At 43.7% G+C, this 22,573-nt stretch overlaps 1 protein-coding gene across 3 annotated transcripts in view; it reads left to right on the forward strand.

Annotated features, from left to right (window-relative positions):
- STK40 (serine/threonine kinase 40) overlaps nt 1–22,573 on the forward strand; it is a 63,858-nt gene that overhangs the window by 27,961 nt on the left and 13,324 nt on the right. For all 3 annotated transcript variants that reach the window (XM_072610039.1, XM_072610037.1, XM_072610038.1), the window contains exons 2-6: nt 5,619–5,738; nt 7,078–7,163; nt 7,503–7,646; nt 10,402–10,629; nt 11,607–11,659. In XM_072610039.1, the coding sequence (XP_072466140.1) occupies nt 5,627–5,738; nt 7,078–7,163; nt 7,503–7,646; nt 10,402–10,629; nt 11,607–11,659 (623 nt within the window). In that variant the 5' untranslated portion in view covers nt 5,619–5,626. The remainder of the gene's footprint in view (nt 1–5,618; nt 5,739–7,077; nt 7,164–7,502; nt 7,647–10,401; nt 10,630–11,606; nt 11,660–22,573) is intronic.

Raw genomic sequence — 22,573 nt, forward strand, 5'->3', positions numbered from 1 at the left:
CCCCACCTGCAAACCAGCAGATAAACGACATCCCAGCTTCTACAAGAAACTTTTCCCCACCTCACTCAATTCTAGTGCCTTCATTCTGTTATTTCCCATTTATCCTATATTTAGCTTGTTTGTACATATTTGTTTGCTCGTCTCCCCAAAGAGACTGTGAGCTTCTTTGAAAGCTAGGGACTATCTGTTGCCTCTTTTTCTATCTCCAGTGCACAGTGCCTGACACTTAATGGGTACTTGAATGCTTATTGACTGACTGACATTCTTGTTAGCTTCCTGGTGAAGCCATTTATAATTGGCACATACTCCTTCCTACTAGAGAATTTGCATAAGACTGTGCAGTGTGCTCTTCCCTGAAGAATACACCCTTCTTTTGTCAGCTGTGGTCAACACCCAAGATGTTTCCCACCTAGCACTCTACTCACATCTGTTCTCCCTGTGGGCCACATGCTACCTTTCTAAGCTAAAAACCCCTTAGCCAGCTTTTGAACCCTCTGTGCCAGGCTGAAGGGGTCACAGGAGGTACACACCTGCAAATTCAGGGCAACTTTTTAGTAAATGGCCCCATAGCCAAATCACAAACTCCAAAAATATGTCCAGAGTTCCACAGTCCTCCTCCTGCCCAAACATGATGCTACACTCACAACCCAGCTTTTGTCTTGATTCATCCAGCTTCTGAAGTGGGAAGGCTAACTCCTAAGGGGCCCTTTCTGGAAACCTTCTATTTGTATTGACGCCCATTGTCTAATCAGGACATTTTGTTTATACCATCCTACTTAAAGAGCCTTCTACCTGCCTTCAAGAGAATTCCTGGCATGGAGAAAAGAGGGCTGCTGCTCTTCCCTGGGGAGACTGTGGCAGAAGTTGGTGTCTCTTCCTCAGGAGGTAGAGGGAAGAGGGGTAGGCCAGGATCCTGGGAAGGGTAGGAATCTGGGCAGATTTCCTTTAGGAGGTGGCTTAAGCGGAATCTTGAAGGAAGAGAATTTCAACAGCAAGACTTGTGGATGGAGTATTTCCTGGGCATGAATGCAAGAAGACAGAAAAGGGAAAGACAAGAACAAGGAACAGCCCTTTGGCTGAAATATAGAGTGCATAAAGGAGAATAATATAAAATGAGGTTATATACGTACACGTGAGCTGGATTGTGGAGGGCTTTGAATGCCGGCTTGGGGAGTTGCCATCTTATTCCATAGAGACAATAAAGAGCTAGTGGAAGTTTTTGAGAAGGGGAATGATGATAGTTAGTCCTGTATATTCAGAAGATTTATTTGATGGCTCTGTCGAATTGGAGAGGAAAGGCTGGCAGTGTTAGTCTGTCTCACATATTCTTGTGATATATTTCCATGTATGTTCATCTTCACTCCCCAATTTGTAAACTGTGGCAGCACAGGCACACTGTCTTGTACTTCCTCTGTATTTCTTCCCTATCTACCAGTTCCCACCACACCCAACGAGACCTAGCACAACAGTGAGCCCTTAACAAATGCCACAGATATCCTGGGGCTCATTGGTTCTCTGATGTCTGGTGCCCAAGATGGGAGATCTTTGTGTCCCAAACTCCTCTGCCTTTCACAGCCTGCTAGCGCAATAACTCTGAAGACAGAGAATGGATGCTCTTTGGAAAAATCCTTTCACGCATTCTGCCCTGGTCTCTGACTTAGAGATCGAGTAACAGAGTGTCTTATGCTGCATGTAAAGCTACTGGACTGAGCCCACTGTAGAGCGTTTCTCTCTTTTCAGAGCTGGAATTTCACAGCTGATGACAAATTGTCCCACCAGGAGTCCCTCAGAAAAAGGGATTGATTTTTGGCCTGTTCACACATATAGCTTCCCAGCATTAGACCTCTGTTTTCAACTTTCTAGATTTCTTTGTTTTGCCTGGAAGCACCTCTGAGGTTGGATCAGGTCTTGCAATAAGGTCACTGGTAACCAGAAAACCTTCCCCAGGTAACCTCTTTAGTACCTGCCAGTCAGTCATATTAGAAGTATTCTCAGAGGTGGTGAAGCAGCTGGGAGGGAGCCTTGTTGACTCCTAAAATGAGAGTAGAACACCTTTCTTGGGAAGGATAAGGAGAGACTGAGTCATGTGTTAAGGGAGGACAGTCATCATATGTCATGACATCACTGAAGCCTTCTGCCTCTTCTGTCCTTTACTGAGTTGAGTCCAGCTGTTTGAGTGAGGGTCTCCCCTCCGTAATGCTGATCCCTGCCTGATGCAGAAGCAAAAACTTGACTGGAGGTGGTGGTGGTGGTGGTGGTGGTGTGTCATTCCCCCTCCCCCACAATGCTGCTGGCATTGTCTGTTTTGGCAGGAGATCCCTAGCTTGGCCCAGCTGTATTCAAATTAACTTTACCCCATAGAAGTCTGGTGAAACCTATGTACACCTTCTCAGAATAATGTTTACATGCATTGTAAATACTGAGGATTACAAAGGAAACCAATTCTATTGAAATAAAGATGTAGTTTTTTTTTCCCCATCCAATTTGGCAAACCCCAAATTAAGAACTCACTGATCTGGAGTAATGCCACCACCCACTTGGTTAAAGTAATGCATTGTTCTTTATTTTTTATTATGAATTTAATGATCTCCAGCTAATACAAATGTTTTAGTTTGTAAAGAACAGAAAAGAGAATTGTATATAAAATTATGAACTTCTGTTGCTTCTAATTTTTGAATATGTTAATTTTAGCAGCAGTAATATTACCCTGTTTGGGGCCTCTTCTGAACTTTTGTTTTTGGATCGTTTTAAATGTTTTGTTGATGTCAGAGATGGTGTTCTGGCTGCCATCACGTCAAGATCCCCATGCTGGCTTCTTTTTTTTTTTTCTTCCAAAGGCACCATGTCCAGAATACATTCGAATACAATACATAGCTGCCACAGCCCCCAAAAGGAGATGTTATATTCCTGTGTCTCTCTGCGTTTCCTCCCTCCCATCACCACATTATTGCCTCAGTAAGTGAGGCCAGATCCCAATAGAGTTCATTCATAGCAGGCAAATAAGAAGACAGTAGAAGAGGGAAGTGAGACATTTAAAGCTCTGGTTACTTCAAAGCCAGAAAGCATGGAAATCCCTGTGCAGCAGCAGCAGCACGCAGAGTTGGTGAGGAGTTGCACATAGACACAGCCCCACCTGTAATTTTAGATTGGCTCTCTTGTTGTAGTCCTGGGAGGGGAGGCTCCCTTTTAGGAGATGTCAGCATTGAGGACACACACACACACAGACACACACACACACACAGACACACACACACACAGACACACACACACACAGACACACACACACACACAGACACACACAGACACAGACACAGACACACACAGACACACACACACAGACACACACACACACACACACACACACACACACACACACACACACACACACACACACACACACACACACACACACACACACACACACACACACACACACACACACACACACACACACACACACACACACACACACACACACACACACACCCAATACCCAGGCTATCATTGCCTTGCCAGGGACTCTGTCAAAGGTTAGAATTAGTATGCAGCAGTATATTCTTGTCTATCTCAAAAGGCTGTTTCCCAAGACCCAGTGTCTACAAACAGATTGCAACAGGTGCTGTGAACCTAGGAAGCATCGAGTGTCCCTTTCATCCCTGCAACAAGCACTGCTTTGCATCAAGTGTCTCCATAGGATACCTGGCTTTGCTTGAAATAATGTGGTACTGGTAAGCTATTAGGTGCTGCCCCCTCATCCAAGTCTGGCATTTTGGTTTTTGTCTCTGTTACCTTCCTTCTTGCTGCCTATGCTTTAAAATAGGTTTCCTTTTCTGCTCTTCTAATTGAATTCCACTGGCCTTGGATGGGGTGAGGAGGTGGGCTAAAGGTACAGTGTGTGGCAGCAGCGAGTTAGGGCTGTACCCACTCATCTCTGTTGCAACAGCTCTCATCAAACTGTTGTCTAGACAGTGTTTTGTATAAAGGCAGCATTTGCACAGATGTACCAGGGCCTCTGTGGGAGTCTCCAAGGAGAAGAGTAATTCCTGCTTCTGGGACTAGTGCACCAGACAAGGTATTCAAATAAATATGATTATTACCAATTGTCTAAGACAGGAGGATTGCCAAAATCTCTTAAAAATGATTCCCTCACCATTTTTATTCCCTATGGTGAGGTAGGGAGGACAGTCCATCTCTGCCAGTGGTGTATGTGGCTAAGGAGTTCTCAGCTAGCTCCTGATGCCCATGGCTGGCAGCAAGGCATGCAACCCTTCTTAGGCAGCTGGGAAATTAGTCTGTGTGTTGTCTTGAGCACATGTAAAATAAGTTAGATTTCTCCACAGCATTTTAGAGGTGGAGAGGATCTTAGAGATGGACCCCCTGATTTTACAAGTGAAAAACTTAGTCCCAGAGAAATGAAGTGGCCTGTCCGGCCGGTGTCATAGCTGGGACTTAGAATGGAGTCTTGCCTCTTGGGCAAGGATTTTTCCAAGTATATTGTGCAATCTATTGATGACTTTTTTGTTTGGGGGGAAGGGGTGGGCTGGGAGGTAGGTGCTAGTATTATCCCCATTTTGCAGATGAGGAAACTGAGGTAGAGGTTAAGGGATTGTCACACAGCCTAGTGTCTGAGGCTGGATTTGAGTCTTCCTGTCTGGAGGCTCCATGCATTGTACCACCTTGCTGCCCCCTAGCGCCACCTAGCTGCTCCCATTTCAAAAGATTGGTGGTCTCCAGTATTCAAGTAAGGTTTCTTCATTTTCATTTTACCCATGAACATAAATGACTAGCCAGGCATCCGAAACCCAGATTAGGGTTTAGACTAAATGTATAGAAACACTTATACTGGTAAACTTCTTAGTTTAGTTCTGCCCATAGTTTTTTTTAATTTTCAAGTTATACTTTGAACTTCTATGTGTATAGTTTTAGTAGAATGAAGGTTTATCTTTAAAATGCTGAGTTCTCTTTTAAAAGAGAATTTTTATGGATATCACTAAAATCTACCAGATATAGACCTGTGAGCTCAGGTGAATTAAGGAATTTCTTCAATAGATGTATTGCCCCCTTGGCCCAAGTTCTGTGGGTACTGACTCTCTTTTTGAGGCAGGACTCATATTTGTAAACTAGCTACTACTAATAATAATAACACTAATCAGAGCTCAAGTTTATATGGTAATTTGTAATTTATATGGTCCTTTCCTCACAACAGTCCAGTGAGGTAGAGAGTACAAATGTTATCCCCATTTTATAGAAGAAACTAGGACTCAGGAGCAGCACACAGCTTGTAAATGTTGGGACTGGACTCACATCTTCTGCCTCTCAGAGCTGGGCTCATGCTGTTTTCAGCATCTGCAGAAATCTCCTGGTATCAGTCAGTAGATGCTGCTTTTCCTTCTTCTGTGGCCAGATTCTCGCTTTCTGACTTGCAGACATCTTTAGCCCAAAGTAATCCAGTAATCAAGGAGCCTTTGCTTTTTGTCAGTGAGTACTGCCTCTGTATAAGAGGAAGAGGAGGTGGCTTCCTGACGAATTGCCAAGTCAGAGACTTGTGCTATCCCCAAGGCTGGAGAACGAGCTGACTTAGTCATTCATTGTCGGGGGATCTCATCTTTCTCTTCCAGAGCTGAGGATGAAGCGGAGAGCATCAGACAGAGGAGCTGGGGAAACGTCTGCTCGGGCAAAGGCTCTTGGAAGTAGCATTTCTGGGAATAATGCAAAGAGAGCTGGGCCATTTATCTTAGGTAAGTCACACTTGTTTTCTCAGTTGTCTCAAGCAGGCTGGCTTGCAACCTGTTCCATGTGCTGCCTGAGTGAAGTAACAAGAGAGCAGCAGTGTTCCAATATGAACATCATGTTCAGACTTTGTGGGTTCAGTCACATAATTATTGGGGCTCCTATAGTAAACTAAAGGTTGTTTGTTTTTAATTTTTCAGGAGATTGTGAAGTATTAAATTAGCAGATATTTGAAACTGAATACCTTCATTAGAGTGTGTCTGTGTATGTGTGTTTGCTGATTTGGACTCTCTTTCCTTTGAGGAGATGAGGCCTTTGTCTTTTTCCTGAAAATACTGCTTGTCTTCCTCCCCTCTCCCCAACCCTACCCGAGTCCATTTGGGACGTAGGAGAGGTGTACTTGCTCTATTTTACCACAAGATCAAATCATCCTTGGTTTAGAACTCACCTGAGACCCTCTTTATTGCTGTGGAGATGCCTGAGGAATGCATGATTAATTCTAGAAAAGCATTAATATAAACTCCCAAGTTCCTATCAAATTTGGCTGACAGTTTGTGAATAAGAGCATTTGGTGGTGTCAGCATACTTGAGAAAAGATACTTAAAAAATGAAGAGAAACCAGAATATGATGGAAATGGGGTGGGTTGATGGATGACTGAATTTTATGTTCTGGGGTTTACAATTTATATTGTGATTATATTGAGCCACCTAAGTAAATGTTGGCTGTCACATGAATAAGTGTTTATTAAGCACCTACTATGTGCTAGGCATTGTGCTAAACACTGACCCCAGAACCCCAGATTGCCCATAGTCAGAAACTAGCTGTATTAGGCAAAAAGGTCTTAGGAAACTGCCCTCACACAGAGGGGCAAAGATCAGGTGTGTGCTGGATTGTGTGACACAACACCCTTGGACGTGAGGACTTCTCAGTGGTACAAAAACAATGAGTTACAAAATCTTAGAGCTAGAAAGGGATCATCTAGTCCCTCCCCTGCTTGAATCAGGGACCTCCCTCCATGGGGGGCCCAGAGAAGTGCTGCAAGTACACCTGTCTGTATGGAAGAAGTTTCATTTTGTAGGTATGATATTGTTCAAGAAGACTCTAAAACCACATGGCTTTGTTTTTAGGAATAATACAGTTGGTAGGAAAGGCTGCCCAATGTAGACAGTTAAGCCTGTCTAAATAAGATAACAGGATTGAGATGCATGTGCTCAGCAGAGTTGGGTTGGCTGATTATGGAGGCCCCTGGTAGCTCAAAATGTGGGATCTCATGATCTAATGACATCCCACTCTGCTAGGCATGGCCCCTTAAATGCAAACAGATCTGTTCTACTCTGTGCCCTCAGGTCCTCGATTAGGTAACTCACCAGTGCCCAGCATTGTCCAGTGTTTGGCAAGGAAAGATGGGACAGATGACTTCTATCAGTTGAAGGTAGGTGGAAGAGAAGGCCTCAGTACTTCTGACTTCGTTGTTCTTGAAAGAATTGTGTCTGCCAGATAGCACCATGCCAATGTTGCTTTCTAATGAGGAGGTGACTACATTTTTACCTTGAAGTAGTTAGGTTCACACATTGTCACTCTCTACAACTCTTGGTTTAGATGGATTTATATGTACATAAAATTATGTGCGTATATACACGTTTGAAAAACCTGTTCGGTCTTCCATGTGCATTAGAAGTGAAACCTCTCCGGTAATACCATCTAGTCCTACCTGTCATTTGGTTTAAAGAACAACAAATACAGTAAGGTTTTCCTTTCCTTTTCCCTAAAGATTCTGACCCTCGAAGAAAGAGGGGAACAAGGCCTAGAGACACAAGAGGAAAGGCAAGGCAAGATGCTGCTACACACAGAGTATTCTCTGCTTTCCCTCCTCCACACTCAGGATGGCGTAGTTCATCACCATGGGCTCTTCCAGGTAAAGGCAGAAATGGGGCTGGTAGGCTCGGTGAGCTTCCTGCTACTTCGTTGGCTTGACTTTCTACTTTCCAATAGCTCCTTGTGTTAATTTTTAAAAAGAGTTTTTATTACTGTCTTTTGTTTTTATATCACCTAATTTTTTTCTCTCTATCCCATCCCCCTCCCCAGAGAGCCATTCCTCACCATGACATTTCCTATGCAGAACCGCCCCAGTGAATCAGGGCTTCCTTAAGAGCTGAGGGAGGTTATTCAGAGGACGCTGTTTACTGACTGACCCAGTGGTCTTGATCACGATGATCAGCTCTAGCCAGAGCATAAACAGTGTGCATTTTAAATGGTTGTGATTTCTTTGAGAAGCAGCTTTTCTGAGTAAAGGGGAAAAGCCAGGAAGTCTCTTAAAGACACAAGGTCTTTGGGGATCAATTTGAGCTATCTTCTCCAAAGTTGACTAGGCCTATCGAGAAGTGTAAGAAAAACAAAACAAGAAGGGAGAGGGCTTCCATATCACCTCCAAATGACCAGAAATGGCTTCTGTCCCAGTGAGTACAGGATCTCTTTTAGGCATGTGTTGCACTCTCCATTCAGGCCTGCTGGTTCTTCAGGCAGAAAACAAGTCACTCAGGTTGCATTGGCTGGTTAGGAATCCTTTTGTAAACATGCTCATTAAAAATCTGTGTCCTTAAAGGGGCTCTAACACCTTTAAAATAAAAGAGAAAACCCGTTCTTAGAAAATAAATGAGCTATCCATCCTGACCAGAGGCATTCTCCTACCTGTTCTGGAAGGGGCTGATTATTTTGGGAGTCCTGAAAGTATTAGCTGAGGGCAAACAATAGTGACTACAAAATTGACTCCATTCCCAACATTCTCCTGATGGGTGATCAGACACAGCTGGACATTTGCTCCTCATCAGTTTAGTCTGGAGGAGTGAATGGTAGAAGTTGTCTCCAGTCAGGGCTTTGTGTTTAGATTTGCCTTCAGAGACTCTGGGAAGGAACCCAAAGTAGTAATGAATAATTTGAAAGTTTTTCTTATCCAAGGTGTGTTGAGAATAGTTTTATTTTCTTAACATCTTACATCAGAGGACCAGAGCCCTTATTTTAAAAGTACTTGTGATTTAGTCATTTTTTGTACACTTATTTTAAAAGACTTAGCTTTAGTAGTCAGTCCTTGGTGCTCTTGTTAATACAACATATAACGTTTAATCTCTGACCTCAAAGATCTTAGAATCCAGTTGGGAAGATAAAGTCCATTCATACAAAGATAAGAATACAAACACTGTTGGATAAGCTCCAAATGTTGGGTACCAGTAGTACGTGCTTCACGAGGAGGGAGATGGGGAAAGAAAGAGAGAGAGGATCGCAGGGGTTCTAGTTCCAGTTCTGCCCCTCAACTGCCTTCGGGACCAGATTTGGCCAAATCCCTTCAGCTTTGGTCCTCAGTTTCCTTATTTATAAAATGACAGTGTTGAACTAACTGGCTTCCATGGTCCCTTCTAACTGGAGTTCTGTGATTCTAGAGGATCTCTAGTGACCTTAGATGGCGCCGTGCTGGGTAGCGTAGCACATTGTTGAAGAGGGAGAGGAAGAGGAAAGCTCCATAGTCTTGCTTGTTACCTGTCTTGGTTCAGCTTAAATTTTAAGGAAGGAAAGTGGCCATAAACCTTCAATCCCATGCTGAAAGAAGTGGTTGTTTTTTCAGCGAGATTGTGAAAATGTATTTGAAATCCTGGGAGCTTCCCAGAGCTGACCTCTACTTAACCTGTACTGTCTTATGGGAACAGAAATCACACTGCTCCCTAAATATAATGCAATACTCTAAACATTATTTAAGTACCTACTTTGTGCCAGCCACTTTGTGAAACACTGGGGCTACAAATAAGGAAGCCAGGGTCTGTCTGGGAGGTGACAGTACATGAAAGCTAAAGGAGGAATGACGATCATGCCAGAGGGTACTTGCCTCAGTGACATAATGAAGATGATGGTAGAGTCAAAGCCAGGCCAAGCCCCTGGGGGCCAATGAAGCTGGGATTTTGAGTCTTTGGGAGGGTCTTGTCTCTGCCTTCCAATCACAGGGGTAGAAGTCAGTTGAGGGCACTGTTGAGATGTGAAGATCAAAGCTGAAGCAGTCTGCATGATGAGGAGCTCTAGGTAGGGGAGGTGCACGATGATGATGTGGGGTCAGAACCGAGCAGAACAGGTAGTAGGCAATGAATAAATGGCTGGGATGTCCTCCTAAAACACAGACACACACACACACCAGCAAAAACACACCTCATGAGAAGAGTGGCAGGAGTCTTTCAGTCATTTGATACTTTGGCTTTAAGCTTGTAGCCCTGGGTTCAGCTCTCTGATTCTGATGAAAACATGGAGCTTAATGAATACTTGTTTGTGAATGTAAGTCCTTCCATTTATGAATATGGCCACTTCTTTGGCAGTGTGTGAATGTGCTTCTCTGAGACACCAGGCTAGTCACTGGAACTAGGCTTGTTTGCTGGGTGTAGCTCTTGGCACGTCCAAGTTTAGGTAATGTTGACTGGCCCTATAATCACTTCATTTTAACCCCACAAGCATGTATTACTTCTCAGCCCCTCTTTCTTGCTCCCCTGTACCTGGGTGGGCTTGGTTGTTTGTTTGGGTTTTTTTAAGTCTTCTGAATGACATCCTTGTTCCTTTATACACTATAATCCAAATGGGAGGCTCCCAGTGCTAACAAATGTCACAAAACCACTATCTGTGTTTTCCTTTCCTCCTAGGACCGAGCTTGTGAAATCGTTGAGGATGTGGAATCTACTCGGATGGTCAAGAAAATGAAAAAACGTATCTGTCTAGTCCTGGACTGCCTTTGTGCACATGACTTTAGTGACAAGACTGCAGATCTGATCAACCTCCAGCATTATGTCATAAAGGAAAAGCGACTTAGCGAAAGGGAGACAGTGGTTATATTCTATGATGTGGTCCGAGTGGTGGAAGCCTTGCATAAGGTGAGCAGGTGCCAAGCTGGACTGTTCTTCTTTCTCCTCTAGACCACAGAGTATGTTACTTTTCAAGTACTAGATAAAGAGGGAGGATGGATGAATATCTTGGCTTCCTTAACAAGCAGAATACTTGCAGTGAATCCTGCCAGAGCTTCTATCTTCTCAACCATCTGAGTAGTGATGGTGGCTCAGCAACTTCAAGAAAGATAGTAGTGGAATTAAATGTAAGCCAGGTTAAGCCTTGTAGCACCTGTGCTTAGCAGATTTTTTGGGTTTGAGACCCTTCAAACCTAAAAACAGGTCAGAGCATGACCTATAAGAGTCAAATAAAAATAAGCTCAGTTGATTAGGATATTAAAAATCAGTCTGAAAGCTTTGTTGATCTATTGCAAGCAAAAAGTAGGTCCATGTCATTCCAACGGATAAATCGCAATAGAGAATTTGTTAGGGTTCATGATTTTGAGTCCTTGATTGTCCTCAATTCTCATCTTAATTAGAACTGTTCATATCTGTCTTGTTTTCCCTTTTATAAATCAATTGGTAATATCATTTCATCCACAATATTGGAAAATGTGGGTACAGATGAACCAGTGATGGTGATGTAGGAATCAGTCTTAATCTCTTGGCAGTTACCCATAAGCAAGAGAGCAGTAGGGTGGGGTTTAGTGAGAACTTCTGGTGCTAAAATCTAGTTTCCTTCCCACATGAGTTAACAAAGTTATAGAGTTCTTGGACTCTCTTGCGTTTTGTACAACAGAATAAGAGCTGAAAAGGAAAGTATTTCTGACTTGGGAGAGAGGTTCCTATTATTAGAGATACTCAAGCAGACGCTCTGTGATCAACTTCTTTGGGGACATTTTAGAGTTTATGCCTTGGGCCCAGTCGCCTCTAACAAGCCCTAAGCTTTTGTGAGTCTTGAATTTATTGTATCTAAATAACCAAAATCCAAAATCAGCACATTCTCAATACTTGTTGTTTTTCAGAAAAATATTGTGCACAGAGACCTGAAACTTGGCAATATGGTGCTAAACAAAAGGTAAGTGACTTTTTTCTCACTGTCTCATTACCTTGAGATTGAGGCAGGCTTTGTATGATTTTCTCAGCAGCAACACACATTTAACAAGATCAAATGTCAAGTCCAACAATTTGGGTTCAGAAATGTGCACAGTATGGGGGTGGTTGAAAGACTTAAGTTGGGGAGGTAGTCAGATTCAGCACCAAGCAAATCCAAAATGTTACAAGATAACTGAGAGACCTAACAACATCTTAGGCTGACTTCAAGGGCACAGTGCCCAGAACAGAGGAAATGATAGTGCCCCTCACACTTTGCCCTGCCTAGACCACAGCTGGAAGATTGCCTTCGTTTTAGAAAAGATACTGACAAACCTTAGACCATTTCCACAGGACAGTGATTATTGTAGAAATAGGACTGGAAATCATGTAATATGCAAACACCAGTTGAATGAACAAGAGATAGTTTAGCTTGGTAAAGAGAATATTGTCTTAGGCCTTCAGATATTTGGAGAAAACTTTGTGAAAAAAAGCTGTTTTCCCTGAGTGCAAGGCAACTTACTGCAAAAAGGCAGCTTTTGGATAAAATGGAAAGCTTCTACCAGCTTTCCTCAAAGTTAAATCAGCTGTTTCTGTAGGGAGTGAGTAAGTCTCATCAGAGGTCTTTGAGGAAGGACACCGGGTTCCACTTGTTAGGGATGTGGTAGGCAGGAGAATTCCTAATGAAGGACAAGCTGGACTTTGCGTTCCTCCCGGCTCTGGGCATCCTTGATTTCTTTTAGCTGCCACTTATTTTAAGCTCCTTTCAGTGACACAGAAGCCTCTGCTTTCTGAAGGAGTCCTCAGTTCAGGGAACCCACTGCCCTGAGAATGCCACCATGAATCAGCCTGGGCCCCTTTTATCCTCCCCACATCACTTGTTGTTTCTTCAAGGCTATCTTCCCCTTTCTGAGCTATGGTAAGTACATCTCACCAAAGGAGGAAAGGGTGTGAGTACAGGCTGTAGTGGATAAGCAGCTTCATGCAGAGGGGCTCATCACCAAGGTGGCTGGAGGATGATGGGGTTTTCTTAAAGGTTACAGATCTGTGATCTTGGAAATACAGAGGCCAAAAAACCATAGTGAGAAATGCCAAGAATTAGATACTTTTATCTCCTGTTACTATTGATCTGCCAGGGAAGATAGACTCCTCCTGGCTTGCAGATCCAAAGGTAATTACCCCTAGAAATATTGCCTGAAGACCTTCCATCTTTCTGTGAAGAGGGAAGAAAAGGGGGGCATGGCACAGCAGGTCAGTTGTTGTCCTGGCTCAGGCTGGGATATGGCAGTTGCTTCACGATGGTCTGCTTTCTGTGGAAATTCTGATCGGACCCTGTTGTCAAGAACAAGGTCTGGTAGGTGGGGTGGGGGGAGTCATAGGGCCATCTAACGGGTCACCTAGTAAGTAGGATGTGTCAGCTCTTAGTGACTCCTCTTGGTCTCTTAAAAACCATACTAATCAAGTTGTCAGGAAAAGGTAAACCTGGCTTCTTCAGCTGAGATTCAGGCTATTTGGAATTGGAAGGCTATGGCTTAGAACTAGGAAGTGGCCAGTGTTAGTAGAAAGCACTGTGTTCTCATCCCTCCTCTGTCTAACTAGAGCGGTGCCTTTGTCACGTCATGACTCTAACACTTCTGTGGTTCTCTGTTCTGACTGGAGAGGACTGAGAGTAACTAAAGCACACCCCACTCCTCTCAGCCTTGAAGGTAGACTCCAGGTATGGAACAAGGCATGGGTCATCAGAAGCAATGGTGATCAAAGTACATTAATAAAGCATTTGTTCTGGAAAGAAAAGGGAAAAGCCATATGGTTCGCACTGTCCATATTCTGTGTCGTTCTGTAAGTGGAGTCTGTGTGGCTAAATAATAGATAGTTTAATCACTATTTTCTGTCAGTGACTCGGTAGCCCATTCTGCTGGTCTGAACTTTCCCTTTGTCACTGTGCAAGTACCCCCTTTGGATCTGGAAGTCCAGCAAAGACTTCAAGTATCCAGAGACCCAAGTGTTGCCTCAGAAGCCCTCTCCACTGCCCCAGTAACATCATGATTCAGCCACTTCCGCCTCTTAACTGAGCTTTCATCAGTTTCAAAATCCCCCTCTGGCTACCTGAAAGCAGATTTTTCTCATGCATATCACTTGGTTAAATTGCTTCTGCTCTTGGCCTTAAGGGAAGGAACAGAGAAACTGGTGACTTCCAGTACAGTTTTCTGGTAGAAGGGCCAGGAACTCTTCTGGTGTAGGGCAAACCAAAGAGAGCTTTTTATAAGCAGCCCATGGTGACAGTGGTGATGTTCACCCTTCATTGGAAAAAGTGAAATGACTGAATCGTCACTGGGGTTACTTTAGGGTTGGGGCAGTTCCTTTTTCTCTCTTTTCCCCTCTCCCTCCTCTCCCTCTTTCTCCTCCTGCTTCTCTCTCTCCCCCTCTCCCCATGTTTCTCCCTCTCCCTCTCTTTCCCTCTCTCTCTCTCCCCCTCTCCCCATGTTTCTCCCTCTCTCTCCCTCCCTCCCTCCCTCTTCATCCCTGTTCTTCTCTTTCCCTCCCTCTCTCTTCTCCCCATCTCTCTCCCCCCTCTCGTCTTTCTCTCTCCCTCTCTTCCCCTCTTTTTTTCTCCTCTCTTTCTCCTTTCCTTCTCTCTTTTTAAAGAGTCACATACCAAGTTCCTAGAAAAGGAAAAAACACAGTGGCAGCCAACAGGGTCATAACTGAAGTGTGACTCACTGCACTAACACTGCCACAAAGCTCCCTCCCCTGCATGCCTGGTTAGCAGGGGTCTGGGGGTCTGTTGCTTCCAGCTGTCTGGGGGTGTTGCATTCCCGGGAAGGCCGGCCTTGAGAGCCCTACATATTTTCTTGGGTATTTTTGAATTGTTGTACTGGGCCTGTGTTAGGCTGCGCCCCTTGAGTAGAGCAGCGTCATGATATGATGGTAGGACCATGGAGCTTAGATTGGATTCATGGTCAGTCCCAGCTTTAATACTTACTGTGGGGTCTTAGGAGAGTCACTTCCCTTTCTGCTTTTCCCTCTCTGCAAAATAAAGATGGTTGTATCTGCCCTACTGGTAAGGGAGAGCGTAATTGCCCCTCAAAATGAGAAGTAGTCGTTACCATGTTTCTTTCCTCTGGCTTATAATGGGAGTGGGAGGGTGAGGAGGGTCATCTAGTGGGAACAAGGCAGGAAATCTCTGTTCTTGTCAGCAGAAATGCTGCTTTGGTTCTGTTGTGGCTTCTCCATATTTAATCTTCAAACACCTCCTGCACAGTGTCACATCATTCAGCCATTCAGAGTAACATTTTCCAATATACTCCATTGAATTTTGTCATTATCTTAGTGGGGTTGTGCAAGGCTTCTGCCCTGGGAGAGAACATTTCTTCAGTGTCTAACAAGCTTTTCTTTCCGAAGATATCCCGATCTCTCATCTCTGCCAAATATGCTGATTTTCTCAGTGACTTTGGGCCAGGCTATCTGTTCCCATCTCTGAACCTCAGTTTCCTCATCTATAGAATGAAGGAAGTTGGGTTAGATAACATTTAAGGGTTTACTCTGCTCAGCTAGGAACAAAAGGTTTACTCACAAAGCATGCCCTACCTTCAGGGGCACTGTTCATCTCACAGGGCTAATGGAGCCAGAATGCTGAGACTGGGATGGTTCTTCTTAAAGGCTATCAGAGTCTCCTCTTGAACACTTTGATCCAGTGCTACAGCTTCATCCCACTGGTTTGCCATTAACCAGGACACCACATGGTCCCAACCTGAGACTCTGAAGGCCCAACGTCTAGTCCCAGCTCTGCCACTAGGTAATCCAGGGGCCTGGGGCAGGTCAGTTTCCTCATCTGTGAAATGGTGGAGCTGAGCTGGGTAATACCCAAACCCCTGTCCAGCTCCTATATACTGACCTACTATAGGGTTTCTCTTTCTGCCACAATTCTACCATTTTGGTGACCAGGCTCTCTTGACTTTTTCCAAAAACTGGAGCCTCTTTTTTTCTGGTTGAAAAGCAGACCTCATAGGCTTGTCTTTGCTTTATATATGCTGACCCCTTCCAGGCAGTCCATTCACAGATTCGTGAAAGGTCTTTAAATTCTCTTGTGTTGTCATCAGCCAGGCTCATGAAAGCCCTCTTCTGAACCCTTGAGCAGACTTTATCTCTACTCACTTCCTGCCTTTTTTGATTCTTCAGTGATGTGGCTTCTTCTAGCCCTGAAGAAAGGGCTCCGATTTGGCTGGGCCTTAGCCCTGTTCATGAGAAACGCTGAAAAAGAAACCTCTTCTCTTCATCTTCAGATTTGGAAAGTCAGGTCTCTTTAGCCAGCCTTTATTTATTAAGTGCCTCCCATGTGCCATGCACTATGCCAGGTATTGGAACGACAATGACAGAAAACCAGCACACCACACTCACTGAGCTGAAGGGGAGAAGAACGGGATTCTCCCTCTCATTTGTTGGGCCAAGAGGAATGAAGTCTTCATAACCCTCTTCTTCAGGCTATATGAGCTCATCTTTCTAGTCTGCTCTAAGGAATGAAAGTGCTTTCTTCACAACAGCCCTGGGAGGTTGGGAGGACATAGATTATCCCCTTTCTACAGATGAAGAAATGGAGACTCCAGAAACAAAATGACTTGCTCAGCTTCTGTGTGTCAAAGACAATGCCTGGAGCCCAGGCCCTCTGCTCTTACACTACTACATCATACAGTGTCAACACCTTCAATGTCAGCATAGTTCACGGGAGCTCCCAAGGGAGCTGAGCTTTGAAGACTACTGTTACCAGGACTGGTCCTCTGTTCTCTGAGGGCCAGCCTGTCTCAAATGTTCCTCCTCTCAAGACTGCCTCAGTTAGCCTGCCAGAGGGCCAGAAGTTCAGGAGGCACTGTTGGCGTGCACATGTGCTGCCTGGAAGGGGCAGAGCAGAAAGCTGGTGGCATTGCTGCTAATGTTCAGTCTAGGAGGTCAGCTTGCTCTGTCACCTGAAACAAAAGAGGGGAAAGGGGCAAGTGAATTTGAATTTTTTGAAGGTGGCATATAACTTGGGAAAGGTAAGGTCTAAGTGGAGATTTGCAGTGGAGGTAGAGACGTGGGTTGGCCAAAAGAGGAAGCCTGACAGATGGGATTTCCCCTAATTCCAAGCTAATGTGGCCACTGCTCCTGTTGAAAAACATACTACCTCCCCAAAAGGAGTCATAGGGAGGGAGCGTAGGATTTAGAGCCCAGTCCTTAATTGGAAAAATAATTTATGCAAGCCCCACATTTTACTGATAAGAAAACGTGGGTCCTGAGAAGTTGTGACTTAACTGTTAGAGGACTTAAAGCTGGAAAGTCTAGGCCCTAAAGGTCATTTGGTCTAGCCCCCATTTTACAGGGGAGGAAGCTAAGGCCACTGAGAGTCATACAGGCATCCTGGACATCAGCAGTTGTGTGTTAAGCACCTATTCTATGTCAAGCACTATGCCAGGAGCTGGGGCTAAAGAGACAGAGCCATAGTTCCTGCCCTCAAGGAGTTTATGGCCTAGCCTGGGTAGGGGATACAGGTCTAGGACTGAGTTATATAAGTTTATACAGAACAGATGCTGCCTTTGGAAAGCTATGCCGCTGCTATTGCTAAGAGTGAAAGAGCCAGGGCAGCACTTCTGTCCCCTTCCTCTGTGAGCCTTGGTTTACCTATCTATAAAAGAAGTCAGACTAGATCAAGGCTTCGTCACCTTCTTTGTGTCCCGGACCCCTTTGGCAGTCTGGTGAAGCCTATGGGCTCTTTCCCAGAACACGTAGGACTACAAAGGAAATAAATCTATTTTTGAAATAGTTATCAATTTTTTTTAAAAAAGTTTACAGACCTCAGGATAAGAACTCCTTGACCAGATGAAGTCTAAGCTTTCTTCCTACTCTAATGATCTGTGACCTTCTCTATGAACTCTGAAGCAACTGGCCATTTTTCATTTTGGTCATTTTCAAAAGCATTCTGTCTGGGACACATACCATCAGTATTGAGCCTGGCCAGGCAAAAGGCACAAGGAACATTACTGAAATGTTCCCAGGTATTCTTCGCTGCATAGCTGTCCTTGGAGTAGACTGAAGATGTAGCATTACCTAGAAGCAAGTTATCAGCTTTGCACAAAACACTTTGGTTTTTTCAAATAGATTTTTATTCATATCTTTTTACATTATCAAGATTTACCCCTTCTTTTTTTCCCCAGAGAGCCCTCCCTTATGACAAAGAAATTGTTTCACCAAAAGAAAAAAAGGAAGAGAAAAAAATTTTAATCTGATATACGATGCAAATGTTCCACACCCATATAGATCAGCCTCTGCCAAGGAGCAGGGGGAAGTATCTTCTCCTTTTTGGGGCCATGCTTGTCATCACTTCAGTTTTTAAATGTTTTATTGATGTTTTTTTTCCATCACTCACTTTGCATTCGACCTTCCCCTCCCCCCAACCTTCCCTTATAAACAAATGAACAGTTAAGCCAAACACCTCTGCTTAAATCACTTTGAGCATGCCTGCTTTGAAACCCTAGATCTTTTTCAGTCTTTTTATCTGACAGCCACTCTTAGTTAACTTGGTGTTATTTAAAGCCCTGTGCAGTCCAGAGAACAAAAAATAAGAAGAATCTGAATTAAGACAAAAGTTTCCAGCCATTTTTGGAGTGCTGGAAACTTATTTAAAACGAAAATGAATACTCTTACAACTGTATGGGCTTATTCATGTGGTCTAAAAACATTTTGCTGAACTGCTCTGCTAAGCTGCAGCCTTGCCCATTTCAGGGGATTACTGTGATTGTTTGAAAACAGCTGATTTCCTATCAGCTGATCTGAAAGCACATTAGTACCCCTTGTGCCAGCTAGTTAATAAAAACTAGCTGAAGATCTAAACTGAATGAGGGGAAACAAGGGTCCAGTAGTAGGAACAGTGATATTCAGATAGGAAGCCAGAAATCACTGGACAGACCCTTAAATAGGATGGAGCCCTTCTTGTTCTGAACTTGTTAAAGTCAACTCCAGGCCAGCAGGATTCAGAGCCCTGCCACTTCCTGTACCCTCACCTTGAAGGGCATCTGCATTTATGTTCTAAGTCCCTGCCACTGAAAGTGTTTGCTCTCACAAAACCAGACTGCCTTCCTTCCCAGCTCCATTGGAAATGATCTCTTGTCCATCCCACAGAGTACATTATACTCCACTCTGGTTATGGCATACTATATACATATATGCATCACTGCTCCATGAAGAAAGAGACCCTGAGGGATTCATCTTTGTCTCCCAGGGCTTTGTCCATAGGGTCTGCTTCCCACAAGCAGACCCTGCATGGCGTTTGCCAGAGGCGGCTGCTTGCTGATCCATAAACTCTGGATGGGGACCCTTAATCCTTAGGCATTTCCATAAACTTGAGAATCTTAAGGTTTTCTTCTCCCATTTCTGTTCCTCATATGTCATGTCTGGCGACTTCTTTCCTCTTGACCCACTGTGTTTGCCCACCTATTTTGTGCTATGCCAAACAATGGCTACTGAAGTAGTTCTGTGGTTGGGGCTTCTGAAAACCCTAGACAATCAGATAGTTGCTACCTTTTTTGCCTGGTCCTATGTCAGCATCCATTTCAGTCCCAAAAGGGCATAGTCATCTCTGCCTAAACAAGCACAGGCCTTTCTTATACTACAGCTCAGCAAATCTTGAGCTACATTTGGTACCTTTAAATTTTTTATTGTGGCATATGTGGTATTTTCAATATTCATTTTATAATAAAGTATAAACTTTTTAAAAATTAAACTGAATGTGGACCTGTCTCCCTCAAGGGTGTCCCAAATCAGTGTCATTTTACAATAAAGCCAAATCTAATGTAGCTGGCCACTTACCTTTTTTTATCATTTTCCCCACAGAATCTGTTCTACTCTCCTACCTCAATTTTATTTTTCCAGAATTAATGAATGATGTTAGATGGAGCATGGTTCTTATTGAATATGTGAGACACTATTGTGCCCACTCCCGATAGTGACAGTTCCTGGAAAAGCTTTTTCCACTTAACCTTTTCCTCGCTGTACAATTCAGCTCCCTTCAACCATTAGCTAGACTGTAGGGCCCAAGGACTTGAGTGATGATTGTACAAGAGTAGAATCAGAAACAAAGAAAGCCAGTTTCTCACTGTGTCACAGTTTACCCAGGTCCATTATAAACAGTACTTCATTCTCTTCATACCTTGTGTCTCTCCAAAACCCTAAAACCTCATTGCTTTCAACATAATTGCTAAGCACCACTAATACAAAACCCACCAGACTCGAGCTGCCTCCCTACCCATTCTCCTCTTCTTAATCCCTCTTCATCGCCTGCTGCCATTTTTGTATTGAAAAGAGGCGTCTACTTGCTTCTTCCTGTCTCCTTGCTCAGTAAAGGAGCTGAGGGAACTCCTTGATTCTACATAGGAGCCTATTCTGGGAGATTTAGGAAGGGAAGAAATCTTTCCCAAGGAGAGGTAAACATCCTGAGTTTTTCTAATGTTAGGTTTGGGGAAGGGTTACTGTACCTAGCCTTTCATCCTGCCCTTGAACTGAGTACATGAAAATGATGGATGGAAATCTATTTCATTACTTGAAAGCACTTAAAATATTCCTGGCTTCCAAATCCAAAGTAAATTTGGCAAGCCTGGCCTCACATTTCCTTTGTCTTCTGTACAAACACAATCTGGGGGCAGCTTCACTGGGTGGGCTGGTACCAAAACTTACTACTTCCTGTCTTTCTCCCCAGTAGAAGACAGTTTGCTCTGTGAGCAAATTTAAAGTTGTATTCAGAAGTTACTACCTAGAAAACCTGTGTATTCAAGGGTTTGTTTTTTGTTTTTTTTCCTTAGCACAGCATTATGTAGTGACATTGAGCAGGAACTAGATTCTATAATTATAAATTAGAGCTGATTTCCTTAATAATACCAGGCAATCCCTAACATTTGGGTGGCTGCTAATTTAAATACAAAACCTTTAAATTAACTGGTACAGGCCTGGCTGTGTTCTGTTGAGCTGGCCTTGTATATTATTATGGAGGGAGAGAGAACTAACATCTTCTTCATGGTAGAGGGGAAAGAAATTCTTTCCTATATCCATTTTGTTCTCAACTTTTATCACATAGAGCTTCTGCAGCTCTCTGGGCTAGGTCTCTGTTGCTGGTGGCTGGGCTGCTGCCTCCTTGAACTGGCTCAGTTACTTCCTGGACAATCCCTTCAGTGATCTCATCGGCCCAGCATGCACTGACTTGTAAATAGTGTTTTGAAAAGGCAAAGAATGATTAAGTCCTGTGTGAGCTATTGCTTCAGGGCCAGGCAATTCTTCCATCCACGCTTCTTCTGGGAAGCTATGTGGCTGAGATGGCCAAGTGACTCAAATTTGCCCTGTCCCCAGGAGTTCTTTCTGCGGGGGAAGATGAACTGTGCTCTCTCCTTGGGAAAGATTGCAATTCTCATTCTAAAGGAAGTTAAATCACACTCAGCGCTAGAGGCATGTGCCCTTGCTAATCTTCTTTAAAGCCGGGATAGGATGCTTACTTTTTTTTAAAATTAATTATTTTATTTGTTTTCAGTGTTCTACAATCACTTTCATGTATCTTAGATTTTTCCCCCTCCTCCCTTCTCCTTCCCCCTCCCCCCTGAGACAGTGTGCAATCTTATATAGGTTCTACACATGCATTCTTATTAAATGCATTTTTACCTTAGTCATGTTGCAAAGAATTAAAATGAAATGGGTGAAACCATCAAAACATAACACAAGAGAAAATGGTCTGCTTCATTCCACGATTGGATTCCATAGTTCTTTCTCTGGATGTGGAAGGTGTTTTGCCTCGAGTCCACTGGGAATTTTTTTATGTCCTTGCACTGCTGTGAAGGGCTAAGCCTACCAGAAAAATTACTCGCATACTGTGGTTGTCACTGTGCACAAAGTTCTCCTGGTTCTGCTCTTTTCACTCAGCATCAGTTCATATAAGTCCTTTCAGGCCTCCTGTTCATCATTTCTTTTAGTGCAGTAGTATTCTGTTACATTCATATACCACAACTGGTTCAGCCATTCCCCAGTTGATGGACATCCCCTCGATTTCCATTGCTATAAATATTTTGATACATGTGGGACCCTTTCCATGATCTCTTTGAGATTCAGTAGGATGCTTAGTTCTAAGACCTGAGGAGGGAGAGAGCAGCCATTTACCATTCCCCAAATAGTTATCAGATGACTACACAACAGGAGATTGTGTTCAATGCTAGGAGATGTGTAGAAGTGAAAACATAGTTTGCCCTCAAAGGGGTTCCAGTCTAAGTTGGACACCGATACAGATGTAGGGCTAATGCAAAATAGAGCAAAAAGAAACCAAAAAAAAGCCATTTCTACCTGGAGAGATGGAAGAGACTTAAGATGCAGTCCTCACTCTCAAGAGCTGACATTACACTATCAAACACTACAAACTAGATTATAGGAATTAGTGCAAACAGGGTACTAAGAGATGAGCAGTAGGAGGAATCACAGCTCATCCTCTTCCTGACGGACTTCAGGTAAAAGCAGACAAATGAGCAGAACCTCAAGGAATAAGCAGGTTTACAGCAGACAGTGGTATTGAGGCCAGAAGGCGAGAAGGTCCAGACACAGGAAGGCTCCAGATGTGGCTTTGGTTTTTCTTGATGGGCTGCATGGGGCAGTTCAGTTTTCCAAACATTTTTGTAAGTGCCTGTCTGATAAAATGAAATTCAATAGTGCTGATTATCAAATCTGAAATGGGGTTTAGAAACTCAGCTTCCCAAATACAGAGTAGGGGGAGCATGGTTTGATAGCAGTTTTTCTAAAAAAGATCGTGGGGGAGTTAGGGCCTGCAGCTTCATTCTGAGGCAGCAGCACAAGGTAGTGTCCTCTTGGACTGGCTCCCAGGGATGGGGAGGTGGCAGGCCCTTGG

Source organism: Notamacropus eugenii, chromosome 5, assembly GCF_028372415.1.
Source record: "Notamacropus eugenii isolate mMacEug1 chromosome 5, mMacEug1.pri_v2, whole genome shotgun sequence".
Classification (NCBI taxonomy): Eukaryota; Metazoa; Chordata; class Mammalia; order Diprotodontia; family Macropodidae; genus Notamacropus; species Notamacropus eugenii.